Source organism: Lonchura striata, chromosome 1, assembly GCF_050655825.1.
Source record: "Lonchura striata isolate lonStrDom1 chromosome 1, ASM5065582v1, whole genome shotgun sequence".
Taxonomy (NCBI): Eukaryota; Metazoa; Chordata; class Aves; order Passeriformes; family Estrildidae; genus Lonchura; species Lonchura striata.
In genome coordinates this window covers 88,698,692-88,713,400 of record NC_140703.1, presented here as the reverse complement: position 1 = coordinate 88,713,400, position 14,709 = coordinate 88,698,692, and the positions used below count along the sequence as shown (strand labels likewise).

General features: G+C 40.5%; 1 protein-coding gene across 2 annotated transcripts in view; it reads left to right on the top strand.

Annotated features, from left to right (window-relative positions):
- The window catches only part of LONRF2 (LON peptidase N-terminal domain and ring finger 2), a 33,985-nt gene extending 22,210 nt beyond the window's left edge, over window positions 1-11,775 (top strand). Inside the window, exons 8-12 of one of the 2 annotated variants that reach the window (XM_021538709.3) lie at window positions 1,218-1,339; window positions 2,150-2,308; window positions 5,271-5,433; window positions 7,383-7,532; window positions 7,867-11,775. In XM_021538709.3, the coding sequence (XP_021394384.1) occupies window positions 1,218-1,339; window positions 2,150-2,308; window positions 5,271-5,433; window positions 7,383-7,532; window positions 7,867-8,025 (753 nt within the window). In that variant the 3' untranslated portion in view covers window positions 8,026-11,775. The remainder of the gene's footprint in view (window positions 1-1,217; window positions 1,340-2,149; window positions 2,309-5,270; window positions 5,434-7,382; window positions 7,533-7,866) is intronic. The other variant, XR_014949615.1, reaches the window with a different exon arrangement.
- The last annotated feature ends 2,934 nt before the right edge of the window (window positions 11,776-14,709 follow it).

The following is a 14,709-nucleotide window of genomic DNA, read 5'->3' as shown; positions in this document are numbered from 1 at the left end:
GTATATGTCCTTGACCCAATTAACAAAACTGCACAAACTTGTGTTCTTCTGAAAACATCTGTGTGGATATTTTCTGTGCTCTACTTGTGAGCTGCATCCAAAGCAGTGTGGCCAGCAGGGTGGGTGAGGGGATTCTGCCCCTCTACCCCACTCTGGTGAGACCTGCCTGGAGTGTTGCATCCAGCTCTGGGATCCCCAGCACAGGGGAGCAAGTCCAGAGAAGGGCCATGAATGTGGTCTGGGGCTGGAGCACCTCTCCTGTGAGGAAAGACTGAGTGTTGTAGTTGTTCAGCCTGGTAAGGAGAAGGCTCTGGGAAGACCTCTTCTTGGCCTTACAGTATTTCAAGGGGGTTTATGAAAAGATAGGGACAGTCATTTTATTAGAGGGTAATGCTTTTAAAGTGAAAGAGAGTTGTTTTAAAGAGATTAGATGTAAGTAAAAAGTTTTTTCCATGAGGGTGACGAAACACTGGAAGAGATTGCCCAGAGAGTTGGCAGATTGTCCATCACTGGGAACATTAAAGTCATGTTGGATGGGGGGCTCTGAGCAGTCTGATCCATTTGAAAATGTCCCTACTCAAGGGGTTAGACTGGATGACATTTAGAGGACCCTTCCAGCCCAAACTTCTATGATTCTGTAAAAGCAGAACAAGACAGTACTGACACCACCAAGCTGTACACAGACCTCATTTACTCAAGGATATATTTGGCATTCAGTGGAATACAGATGGTTTCACTGGTTCTTAAAAAAATGGAGGCTTCCAGTATCACATCAGGCTCATGCCTGGGGACGTCCAGCCCATAGCTGTGTTCATACCAAATTTCCAGTTTATGTGGAAACTGGTATATCAGGAATGGTTGCTCCTTGGTCAACACTTGTCAGCAGCAGACACAAGGTATCCCATGCCTAGTGCTTCTTGCCAGTAAGCTGACAGCTGTAGATGAAGAAGATACATGTATCTTTGCAAAAGTGAGGATGGACTGCCTTTTCTTCCTGGTAGTACAACTTTGCCAAAAAAGGGGATGGAGTTAAAAAGGACGGTGGGGTGAACCACATAGGCTGAAGTGGAAGTTGTGATGCCCGGAGGCTGAAAAGGGTAAGGAATTTGTACAGTCCTAACTAACGTGTACTTTGGCTTTGGGGGAGAATGGGCTGGGATGAAGGGATGTTACTTCTTTTCTTGTTACCAGACTTAAGAGTTGACTGTTCCTTGTAGTTTCTGGCAAGCAGAACTTACAAGAAGACCGTCCTTACAGAAGAACTGATAGTCCGTTACTTGCCAGAGGAATTATCTGAAAGGAAGAAAGTTTATGATGAAGAAATGAAGGAATTGTCAAAGTAGGCTCTCTTTATACTACTGATAGCTGTTAAAAAATGTATTTTTCAGTCTAAATTACTGAAGAAGATTAATTTGCTTATGAAAATGCACCAAAAGAATGAATTTGTAAATGAACCTGCCAGATGTTTTGTATTTTTGATGTGTATGCTGCATCTAGATAAACAAGTAAGAATGTGCTTGGATGGTGGAGAGGCAAAACAGTATTCTTAAAATAAAGATAATTGCTTTTTCCTATGAAATAACATAATAGCTTTAGAAGTTATTCTGGGAGTAGAATTCAAATTATCATTGGGTTATACTTCAGGTCAGGAAAAGTTCAAGGATCCAGTTTTGTCAGTGACTTGTGAATGTTGTGGTGTAAGTCAGCAAAAAACTAAAACAAAACATGCAGTTAATCCTGAAAAAATGAAGTGGATTAATAGCTTTGAAATCAAAAGGGTTTACTGAATTTGGGGATTCTCTGCCATCTTGCTTTGAACATGGCTGGGTCTTAAGTACTTTATTACTGTGAAAAGTTGTCACCAAAATCTTGCCATATGTGTAAGCTATATCACTGTGCATGTTTTTTGGCAATTGGCTATTTCTTGAGTTTTTTTCCTTTATGGAAGTAGGTTAGAGGGATTGTTTACCTAACATATTAAGGGAAAGAGTCCTGAAATATTTTTTTGTCTTGTGAAAATGGCAAACCTTAAAGACATATGCATTTACAAAGATTGAGTCTAAGGAAGCCATTTGTCTTGTATTAAGGATATATACTGAATATAGCAGCACTCAGAAAAAAGTGATTTTTTAAAACAATTTTCTTACAGTTTGAATAAAGATGTTCCCATCTTCGTATGTACCATGGCCTTTCCTACCATCCCTTGTCCGCTCCATGTCTTTGAACCTCGTTATCGCCTAATGATAAGAAGATGCATGGAAACTGGTACCAAGCAGTTTGGCATGTGCTTAGCTGATGAATTAAAAGGGTAAGGAGATGAGCTGAGAATGTCCTGTTGTTGTAGAGGCTGCTGTGAGCTAATGGAATACTGCAACACAGTATACTTGTCTCCCCAAACCACTGTGGTTCCTTCCAGTCCTGTATGAACCAATACTAAAGTTGGTTACTTCTTAGTTTTGAACTTTAAACATTCCTTTTTACACGAAGATGTAATTTTATTACTCCCCTGTTGGATAATACCAAGAATGCAACTCATCCTGCTACTACAGGCTCCAAAAATAGCATTTAATTGGCTGTGTTTTTGGAAAGCTTGCTGGCCTGTTTGTTCCAGTGAAAACTGACTGTCTGGGTAAGGTTCTCCCTCTGTCTACTCAGTTTAAAAAGAAACAAAACAAAAATAAAACAAAACATCCAGACCTCCCATTGCTTTCCCGAAAGAGTGGTATCATTTTAATGAGACAAAGTATACACTTGGCTGAGAAGTATGTTTTGCTGCTGGATGTTGAATTTGAATGTTTGTCTTTACTGCTGTGTTGCAATGTCTAAACTATCTACAGTGAGTGGGTTACATCGTCTTTCTATATGATCATACCTTTCATTCATATTTGTGAATTCTGACACTGATGTTTTTCCAGCTCCCTATGCAGAGACTGACTAGATTAAAGGTCCCTTAGGACACAAAACTACTCTCTGATGCTATGAAAGCCTTCAAGTTTAAGTATTTCACAGATAATGGGGTTTTGAGACCATGCTCATGGAAGAAGCATGAGGTGATCTTGAGAGGTTTGCCTTATGAAGTGCAATAGTTGCTGACTTCAGAAGCTACATTGGCAGCCTGTAGAATGGATGACAAACATCGGAATTTTTAAGAACACATTAGGCATCCTCAGGAGCAGCATTTTTGTGTGTGATCATCACTGGAGCTGAGAGGGGGGCAGTCTTTACTGAGGCTTGGCAGCCTTTCCTTGTCCACTCCATGCTTCTTGCAGGGGGGAAATTTTACTTTTCTCCCAGACTGGACAGTAAGGTAGCTGTAAGAATACAGGAGATGCTGCAGCTTCCAGTCAGCTGTGGCTGTGCTGCAATGCTGTTTGGCATGCTGTCAGTACTGCACACAGTGGACTTCAGACTCCAGCAGTAGCTGATGCTCCACAGTCCCTTTCAGGTCTGTTACCAATTTTCTGGAAGTGAATACTTGTGAGAGTGAGGATAGAATTACCCTAGGACTTCAGTGATAACTCTGCTGACATCCCTGCAGGCTTGTGGAAGGCCAAATTTATTTGGAATCAGGTATAGTAATATAACAGAGGGCCAAGGTATTATGATCCCCAAAACACAATAATTAGTTTGTTACATAACATCATGAAGGATATTTTACATTGTAACAGTATGGTTAGATTTGTGTCCTGTCTGTTTTGAGTTACTAAAATAATCAAACTTTTTGAGCATGATGACTTAAATAAAACACTGAAGCACAGGAAACCTTAATCTGTAGACACCTGGCAGGCTGTTCCAGCTTCTTGCACAAGTAAAGAAGTTCTTCTGTTTATTCAAAATTGTGAAATCAGCTTGGGAATACAAGAAGTGGGGAAACTTGTTTTGCCTCATCTGCTGAGACAGGGATACATACCTCCCTTTAAAAACACAGTGACAAAGCATGTTTAGTTCATTACCTTCCTCTGTTTTACTTCTCCATTTTAATTTATAATTGGTAAAAGAATATAAGCTCTTAATGCTGTCAGCACATTTTATGCCTGTCTCCAGGTACTTTCTTGTCTCTCTGATTTAGGTCCCTGTCTACCCAAAAGTACCTCTTCTAATAAAAAAAAGAAAAAAATCTTCACTTCTATATTAATTTCTAAATCCAGTATGAATGTCACTAAAATCGTTAATTAAAAACAATTATATAGCTATTTAAATAGTGTATAGTGTAATACTGCTATAATAAACTAACAGACCTACTTTTTGAATCAGTCCTACTGGTAGAGCACCAGGACTTAGCTGTGTGGAGCTCTGCTCCTCCTGCTCTTCCTGATTTTTTCCTGTACACTGGCTGGGAAGAGAATAGTTGTTCACAGTGGTGAGCTTGCCCCCTACCTCTCCCAAACCCATGATTTCTGGTAGAGCAGAAACATGAGTAATTTCTTCATCACTCCATTGTAAGAAATTACCAAACCCTAGTAAAACAAGCATTTCCATGATAAAAAATTTATCTGACCCTGTAGGGTTTGGTATCTTGAAATGAGACTAGATATAGTGCTTTCTCGTGCTTAACAGCAGGCTGAGGTATAGGCCTGCAAATGTATTGTGGTGAAGAGTCATTGTGTAATCAGCCTCTCTAGTGAAATCACTGCACCACAAAGGTAGAGTTAAGTAAGCTTGATAAAGTAAAAGTTAATTTCATGCCTTTTCTCAGGGTGTTTTTTTTTTAAAACACAGTACTACTTTAAATATAGTGGATAAAAATGCGTTTTTGAAGAGGGTATTTTGAGTTTGATTTGACTTTTTTTTTTTTTAAAGGAAACAAATGCAAGAAAATACTTGTTATATAGAAAGCTTTTTCTTTCTAAAGCCTACAGTCTTCTGTTTACACCTTGGAGTAGGGGGATAGCCCTCACAGCCATGCATTTGTTTCTCACTTTCTGTACTTTCCTTACAGTATCTTTACCCATCTTGTTTTCTTTGCAAACCAGATGAATTTGCCACCAGCAGCTGGCAACTCCCAGCATGAAACATGCTTCATGTAGTTTGCTGTCCCTTTCCAACCCTCCCACCCCACAAACCTGCCCTGAAAATGCTGCTGCCCAGGTCCTCTGAGGGAAGGCAGAAAGGGTGGGGGTTGTGTGACTTATGTGAGTAAGCAGAAATGTATTGTCACCAAAGCAGAAACCTCTTTCAAGTAAGAAATGGTGAATTAGGCCCATTATTTGTCCTGATGTCTATAAACACTTGTTGATGACTTCCACTTTTATGCCCTTCTGTCATTTCAGATTTGCAGATCATGGCTGTATATTAGAGATCAGGGACGTAAAGTTTTTTCCTGATGGACGCTCAGTTGTTGATACAGTTGGTGTCCGTCGTTTTAGGGTCTTAAGCCATGGCCAGCGAGATGGATATAACACAGCAAACATCGAGTATCTTGAAGATAAAAAGGTGATCTATGGTGCAAAGTTATTCATACCCATGTATTGCTGGATTCACTTAAATAGCCTTTCCTTGTTGCATTTCAAGCTAGCTGTGCATTATTTTTAAGCCAGTATCATTACAAATACACTAAATCTCTGTTTTAAAAACCATGGACCAAACTTTGTATCTTCTTTCCCTTTCTTCCCTTATAATTACCTCTGCTTAAAGTGTTATACTCCTTTCATGGATCTCAAAGTAGTTTCTGGGATGCTGAGGTCATAGTGTGTAGGTGAGGTCAGAGTAACATTTTAAAACTGGTACAGAATTTAAAGCCTTCTAAAAGCACATGCTCCTGTTGGTAGAGAACTGACTGTTCTCTTGCACTGAACAGACAGTTGGCACATTTCATATATCCTCCCAAGTTTTCATTTACAGAACAGGTCCTCAAATGTACTAGTCTGCTCTTAAAATGGGTTCTTAGGGGCACATAGTTAACCATGCCCTGTACAAGCATCCATTAGAGCTGACTGAGAGCAGAGAAAAATGCAGAGAGGAGAGTAGCTTTTAAAAACAAGTCCTCTTAGCAAAGCTGCTTCAAGGCAAGTGTTTATGCTGGGTGTTGGCCGAAAGGTGAATTTTTGGCCATACTTTCTGGATCATCTTCAGACCATATCTATAAAACCTTGGTGGCTGTTAACATTGAGCTTAGCAGTAATCTCCTGCTGGTTGATGAAGTCAGTTGGGTCATACAGCTCTGGAGCACTCTCACAATTGAAGTGAAAGTCTGTAAAGCCTTAGCACTGCTTTTCTGACCTGTGCAGGGTGATAGAGTTGTTTGCCAGGGCATGAAAGGTTGAGTTCATGGAGGTGTCCCTGCCTTTGAAAAGCTGGAATAGGCAGTCTTCTCAGAGTGAGGGCTGTGCTCTGTTTAAATCCTTAGTGAAGAGTAGTGGAACTCGGGTATACTGGTATTGTTTATAGATGGTGCCAGAGATCCACCTCTTCATAATTAGAATGAGATTTACCTTGTCTCACAGTGGAGGCTGGTGTCTGTTCAATGCCCTACATCCATATGTCTGATGGTCAGGAATCTCAGTCCAAAGATACCTGTTTTATATGCTCTTAGATACTTTCAGATGAGATTAATTGTTCTCTAGAACTGCTTCTCCTTGATTGTGAAGGGCATCTAGAGCAGGTAGATCAGATGTGTACCTGAGTGAGTGGTGTAGGTGAAATCACCCATGTGATGTGCACATGTTAAAGGGAAAACAACCAAAAAAACAACCCCAAACAAAAATCCAGAATCCAAACCCCCAAAAAAAACAACAAATCACCAATTTGTAGTGGTTTTTGCTTATGCTTTTTTTTCCTCTAATAGCTAGTAGTAGGCCTGTGCAACTAAGACACTGCTTCAATAAGGGTGTTTCTTCATGGCTGTTTCTGGTATTGGGAAAGCATCACTTTCCCTGCTTCCTACCTGCTCGGGTGTCTACCCTCCTCCTTCTCCTTGGCTGTCCTACCATGGCCTTACCACTTCTAGAAAATAGTGCTGGTCTCTGAAGTGCTGTAGCCCCCTCGTCTCTGTGCTCGGTGGCAGTAGTGTTTGTTTTGTTTTGCCAGATGATGTACCACTGTCCAGAGGTCATTCTCTAACAGGGACTTGAGGTTGTGGGTTTGAGATGATAAATATGTCCCAGGATTAGAGAGCATACTCTGCTATTATGCCAGCATTTAGGAATGGATAATAGTGAGGCAGTTACTGCTCCAAGAAATACCACATCAGAACACCTAGGGGAGGGTAAAAAAACTCCAGCATCACAGGTTTGAAATCTGAGACTTAGGCTCAGTTGGTTTACATAAGGGCATTTGAACAGCTGTAGTCACTGCATTATTTTGCTTCGTTTGCTTCTGGGGAAGCATATGGACTCTACGATATCAAACCTGTTTTGTTCCATCTCCCTTCTTTTAACAATAAGGTTGAAGGACCAGAATATGAAGAACTTGTCCGCCTTCATGATTCAGTCTATGATCAAGCTGTTGCCTGGTTCACTTCACTTAAAGACAATATGAAAGTGCAAATTCTCAATCATTTTGGATCTATGCCAGGAAAAGAACCAGAGCCACAGGTAATAAAACCTGTCTACTTATGCAGCCTTATTCTACACAGAATTTTAACACTAGACTATTTTCTGACATATTTTTGCTGTGGTTTATACAGTCTAGATTTACTTACCCAATTTTGGTCTGTCAGCCTGAAGCATGGTAAACAATATACCTGTGTAATTTGGTAGCTGAAGAGATAAATCTTAATGGTGTATACAGATAAAGAGGACACCTGCAATTAAGTGTTCAGTTGTTGCTTGTTTTGTGACTTTCTTAGCAAATAGAAGGCGACAAGGTGATGTTCTTTATGGGGCTGGGCTGGTGAATACATAACTGTGTTTTTCCATCTTTTTGCAGAGCAACCCCAGCGGTCCTGCCTGGTACTGGTGGCTCTTGGCAGTGTTGCCCCTGGAAAACAGAGCTCAGCTGGCTATACTGGCTATGACCTCCCTGAAGGATCGTCTGATTGCCATCAGGCGCGTATTGATATTTGTGACTCGCAAAAGACCCAGATAACATGGACTTCCGTTGTGAGTGGGCACCAAAAACATCTCATGACAGGTTGTTCTGGGGGAGGGCAAAAGGGGAGGGGTTGTTTTTTGTATTTTTTTAAGATTCCTTGAAAAAGGAACAGCCCTTTCTGACTGTGTCCTGCATCCATTGATTGCATTGGTTTGTTATCTGGGTATTCACCAAACCTTGCACACTCTCCTGTTGTCCTGGTGAAAACTGAGCCTCTGCAGAGCTGTGCTACATTTAGAATGTAGCTGATGGATGTGAATAATTGCTTCAAAGTACTTTGATAGAATTGATGTTTCTAGTCAAGAGAGTTAAGTACTAGAGTAGTGCCATTGGCCTGCATGTGATCTGAATTTTCACTCAGTAGGAAGAGGAAACTGGACAGTGGATTGAAGAGGTGTTTCCTAGACTTTCTTGAAGGTAGTGAATAGAAGAGGAGTAATGCTGCCCAACAGTATGCATGAGAACTACAACCAACAGTACTCTCTGTTAGTGAATTGGAAGGCAGTCTGTCATACACCCCCATCTCTCTCTCTCTCTCTCTCTCTCTCTCTCTCTCTCTCTCTCTCTCTCTTCAGCAAATAACAGTCTGAGGAAAAAACTGGTTAAGCTGTTTGTAGTCAAGGCATCTGAGGATGTTTATCTGAAAGAATAATAGCTACTGAATAAGCACACTATTTGGTAGCCTTAGGTAATCCCTCCTTTGTGATTTACATGTTGTAGCAGAATAAGTATATACAAAATATTTTGGTTTCTTTGAAGAGAAAACCCAAATCCTAGCCAGTCTTACCGCTAAATTCAAACCAAGCCGCTCACTAAAGTATAATAAACACTGCTGTGAAATAATGATTTCACCCCGAGTATGAGGGAGGCGTTCTGCAGTTTGCTCTGAACACCTGCTCTGTGAGTGGAACCAGCAAGGATGAAAGGTGGGGAGGTTTCCATCTCCCTCCTTCCTGCAGTGTCATGCTGACCTCCTGTTACGTTGGGGTGGTCTCTACTGAACGTGTTTCAAACCGAAAGTATTGTAGTTAAGTACCAGTTGCTGTATGTGACGGAAATCAGTCCACAGTAACACCATGAAAGGAGTCACAAACCGAACCTACAAAAGCACGTCTCAATGCAAGCTTCAGTCAGGTGTTAATCTTCATTTGTCTCTTTGATTATTTTTTTATGCATTGTTTTGTTAATCTCTAACATTGATAGCTATTAAATTGATCGCTTGTCAGTCAAATGATCACCATATGCTCAACTGCCAATGAAATAACTCAGTGTTACCAATTCAATTGGCATAGTTTTGTATAACTAGAACTGATACTACCAACAGGGAAAAAAGTTGACTTGAACCTCCATGTGCTGCAAGCATAGTAAGACCAATGTAAAGACTTGTTCTTGTGCAGAAGTCTGGTAAGAAGAAATGGCTGCTTACCTAAATGGTCAAAGTGCCTGGTTTCTTTGTTAGTTTTTTTCTCCTTATTTGTCAGTGAAGAGGTATTTAAACTTTTTTTTTTTTTTCCACTTTGTACATGAATTCTGGAAGAAGACTGCATTAAAATGCAGTAATTGGGATATATTACCTGCTATCTTTGGGTATTGTAGTTATAACCTCTGTGGTCTGGGAAACAAAAATTCCAGTTTTTTTTTCCTTTCAGCAAATGGCTACCACAAATGGTTTCTGTAACATACCCTGAATGTACTGTAACTGCCTCTACCTTGAACACGCCTTTTCTATTTAAGTGATCTGTAAGTGTATTCTCTGAATTGTGAAGTGCGTAATATACAACCAATGATGTCATAACCTCTAGAGTAGCCTTCTGCAAGTTCTGCTACCACCACCAAAATACTCAAAATTCAAGTTGAATGCATTTCCTCCAGGATTTGAAGATGATGAAGAGGAATTCACTGAAGTATAAGGAATTGTTGTATTTGTGGGGAGGAAATGTCAGAAGTCAGTAGGTCTTCAGCCAACTGTTAGCTGAGCTACTGAAGGATGATTCACAAACTAATTCTCGGACCAGAAGATGGACTGTATTTGATCTCGCAATCCTTTCTGTTTAGCTTCCTGTTCTTCCCATTCCTTTCCATGCTGTGTATTTCTTCAAGACTCATTCATCTTGCTTGTTTGTGTGTCTGGCCGAGTTTTGAGTATTACTAGTTTAGCTGGAAGAGGATGTTGATGGTATTTGTATATTGCTGGTCTCTGATCTTATATGTGCTTAATTTTACAGATAGGAGTGCATTTAAGAAAAAAAAAATATCAAGGTGCTACTAGTTAGTGTCTTCTTGGCTTTGCCTCAGTAAATGTTAATGTTAATATTCTTCTCTGCAAAAGTGATTTTTTCCAGGTATCTACTTTTGAGGTACTTCTGACAGAAAACCCTATGAAATGAGAGGTTGTTTACTGCTGTTTTGTAATGTATAAAGACATTCTACATGGGACGTGACATTACTGTGTTCATGAAGGCCTGCATAGTTAATAGAATGATTGTTATTGAAAAGAAAGCTGAACTGTAGAGGGATTTTTTTTTAGTCAAGGTTTAAAGCAGTTTGTCAATATTTCAATGACTGATGTTTTGGATAAATGATAACAACAAAGGAATTGTCTGTGTATGGATGCAAGTAATAATATTAGCAGCCCAAAGCTGACATTTCTTCCAAAACATTGTATGCTGATCAAATAGCAAAGCTTTAATAAATAGACAAAATCACCACTGCCCTGTGGTACTTGGTTTTTAAGGGGAAGTACCAGTTTCATTTTTACCAAATCACCTCTGCCATATAATATCTGCAGCATCCAGTAGTACCTCATGGGAAAAGCTGTCTCGTTGCTCTCTAGAGGAAATGTCCACGTTACAGCCAGTCTGTGCTTAGGTGTAACTTGTTGCCAAGGTACATGTGGAAGCATTGGAGCTGAGCTCCTGGAAGAGATAGACAGGATTTGTTGCCTTTCTAGCTCATTAAACTTTTCTTGCTTGCTGTCCAAGCAAGGATGCTGGGATATATGATGAGTCTTTTCACTGTGGTGAATGTGGCCCTTCTTTATACATCGTAAAGAGGCCAAAAAGAAAAAAAAAAAAAATCCCTCTACCTCTACACCTGTTGTTCACCTGTAAAATTTCAAGCTACAAAATGATATATATATATTTTAACTTTTTTTGTCTTTCAGAAGCATACTAATTGTTTGCCACTGAGGCCTTTTATCTACTGTATTTTAATATGTTCATTTGATAGTCATCAAGATCTCTTTGTACTTCTAACCTGTAGAACTTGTCATGTTTCTTACTGCTCCTTTTTCCTTCTTCTCCAGTCCACTTTTAAATTGATAAATAGAAAGCTGTACACTCTATTCCTGTTACATTTTACACTAGTGGAACTGGTATTTTGGTAGCGCCTTAATTTTGCAGTTGTGAAATGATTGTATCAACTCTTATCTGGGGCTTCTGACCAGATGTAAATGAGTATGTTTAATGTAGATAAACTTGAAACCATTTTTTACTGTTTTAAAGCTAGAAATGAAATGGAGTGTGTACATATGTATAAATATAAATTATTAATCTGCACCTTTTTGTATCTAGTAAATACAGGAGAAGTTCATGTTCTAACCACATTTGGCACTTCTTGTTGCATAAACAAAGCCAAAACTTTTTTTAAAAATTGCAGTGTTCATTTCATGTGTATTTGCAATATTCATGGGAAATGTGTTTAATTTATGTGATATTTGGAATAAACCAGGTTGAATTTATGTGAGTGTGAGTTCATGGGGAAAGCTTTATCACTGTGAGGACTAAGAGCTAGAGCTGAGGTGAATACTGTCTGAAAGAAACAAGCCACTGATGAGCTGCTGTCAGAAAAGGGGTGATAGTTTGGTTTTCCTGACAGGAGCCCAAGGGCTGACAATTGGTCTGATGAGGCTTTAAGAAGCAGATGACATCCCAGCAGCAGTGGTTAGATGTTGGGGTTCATAAGTTGCAGTTTTAGCCCCTGTGCAAGGAAGTGGGGAGGCTGCAGAGGTTGTGGCACAGTGGGGTTTGCTGGCACCCAGGGCAGACTGTGGCACTGGGTGTGAATGTGAGGGGTGGATTTGAAGGAGGGTTGGTGGGCCTCAAAATGAGGGAGACTGGAGGAGTTGAAGGGCCCTCAGCAAGGGCTGGGATGGAGGAGGTGGACCTTTCTCAGGAGTGGGTTGTGACAAAGGTGGGGTGTGATCATGAAGTGGACTTGTCCTTTTGTAGCTTATTGGATTATTTGGTGGCCCTAAGCATGACCTCACTGGCCCATAAACTAAGCTCTAAAAAAATACATGGTTACAGTGAAGGACAACAAATGCTATATTGTCTAAGCCCAGTAAAATAAAATACCTTTAGGGTGCTGTGAGGGAGGCAATGTTCCAGAACAAGGCAACTGGACATGGCTAGCACCAGTGTACTGGGGGGTGGGACACTGGTCAGCAGCAAAACTCTGATGGTCCTCATGGGTTTCTTCCAGCTGAGGATATTCTCTTCTAAAAGAAGAGTTATGTGAAGGCAAAAGCCAAGCCAGATTGTGGAAAGCATATCACATTCCTCAGTTACATCTTCCTGCCAGCTAAGCTGTGGAGCAAAATTGCTGTGAAGTCATTTTTGTAAATACTAGCCTTTTTTTTTTATTTCCTTTCGGTGTTTGAGTGACTGACCCTTGTGTCTGTATTGATTGAATGTCTGAGCATACAAACATCAGTTACAGGACTGCTCTTTTAGGTTGCAAGTGTGTATGAGAATGTCTATAAATGCTGCTTGAGTTGCTTTGATATCCTGGACAACAACTTTTTGAAACAACATTCCTTTCACTGAAGAAAGGTTATCAAGGTTCCCTTTTTATTAGCCAGATCCTTGAGACTTGAGAAGAATAGAGGTAAAGTAACTGCATGAAGTTAGTAAATAGTTTTTTCCTCCCCATTGCTCTGCATGTCCTTTGCTAGTAGATAGCAAAGGGAAGGCAGCATCTCAGACTATTGCCTGCTTCCCTGAATTCTTAGAGTGTGGAAACCTTAGTGGTCTGTTGTCTTGCCTCTAATCAAATCAGGAATCAAAAATGCTGCTTAACTGTCCAACAGGACTTGCTTGAAGCTGTTACCTTTTGAATAATAGAGTAAGAAAGATCAGGAGAAAATCTGATACTATCAGGTGCAAAAAAGAATAAAAAGAAAGTGAATCCATGCCAACACTTTGCTTAGTTCTTCTAACGACTGTGCCTACTACTTGCAAAGCTAAAAGACAAGCATGTTTTCCATTGCATTTACGTTACATGGTAGGAACAAGTTGTTTCTAAATTGAGATGAATATCACTTGCTGACAACTTTTATAGCTCTGTTCTGCCATATGTGGGGTTCTGCCTTGTCTGCTAAATTTGGGACTTCATGCATCCATGGAAGAAATGTCTTCACTTGTAAATGTTGCTTACGTTTTTTCTCATAAGCATATGCTGCTCTTTTTGTGCAACAGCCATATTGGAGCCCTGCTCCTGGGAGGACCTGGATTTTGAACACAGAAGCTTTTGTTGGGGTCAGGCTAGTTAACCTCACCATCAGCAAAGTTATAGAAACAGCTCTGGTCCCCTTTTGTCTACCCAATGTGCTCTAGAGGCAGAGCTGGAACTTTCGAAGTTGTAGACCTTTGTCCTTGCAAACCTGAGGATGGCATGTTGAGAATGGTATACAGCAAGTGATCAAGAGGAGAATCTGTCTTTACCATAGCAAAAGCCAAAGGGAGGCATCTCCCTGTAGCCCCTTCAGCCCATCAGCCTATTCCTGTTCACAACATCATAAAATTCTCAGTTCAGCTCACAAAGCCCTCAGGAGACCTACTACCCATTATCCTGAATCTTGCCTGTGATTTTCTGCTCCTTCTCATCACAACATTTGTTCTTCCCTTGCTGACCCACTGGCTTTCTTTTCAGGGGAGAAAATAGAGGAAAGATAAATAAAATCCCAGGAAGGTTTTGCTGACTTTTGCTCCAGTTGTCAGTTTTTTGGCCAAAGCTATACTAAGAGAGCAGGTTCAGGCTGCAGGGCTTCTTAAATCAGAATTGATCTAGCAGGGAAAGGAAGATTTTTCTAAAGCAGGAGGGAGGAAATATAGTGTCCATCATCATAAGTGGAGAGATCTCCAAATTCAATCTTGGCCCTGCCTTGGAGTGAGTACCTCATGTTTTCTGCTATTGGCTGGGATACCTCACAGTGCTGGCTGGTTGCCCTTGCTGGCTAAGAGAACACAGACTTGATGCGGTTAAGTAGTCATGGTATCAGAAAATGCCTAACTGCTGTGTGCCAGCTTTATTTTCTTTTATCTGAAATTATTCAGCTTGGGCAGAAGGAGGAAGATAATCAGATGCCAGAATGGAAGTCCACCTAGCAAGGCCACAACACCAGTGTGATTTCCCTGTGTGTTCAGGGAAGATCTATCACCATGAGGCTGCATGGAGATCTAAACCTGTCACCAACATGTCTTTCATCAGTTCCAGTTAAATCACAGTGATGATGTGTGTTACAGAGACCAGGTCTTATATCGAGAGGTGTACCAATCTGCCACTTAGGTACATGTCACCAGAGCCTAAGCTGCATCAGGGGCATTGCTAAAGGGTGACTTCATTACTGATACCTTCATGCATCTGCCTGGAGCCCTGCCCATACTTAGAGAAACACTG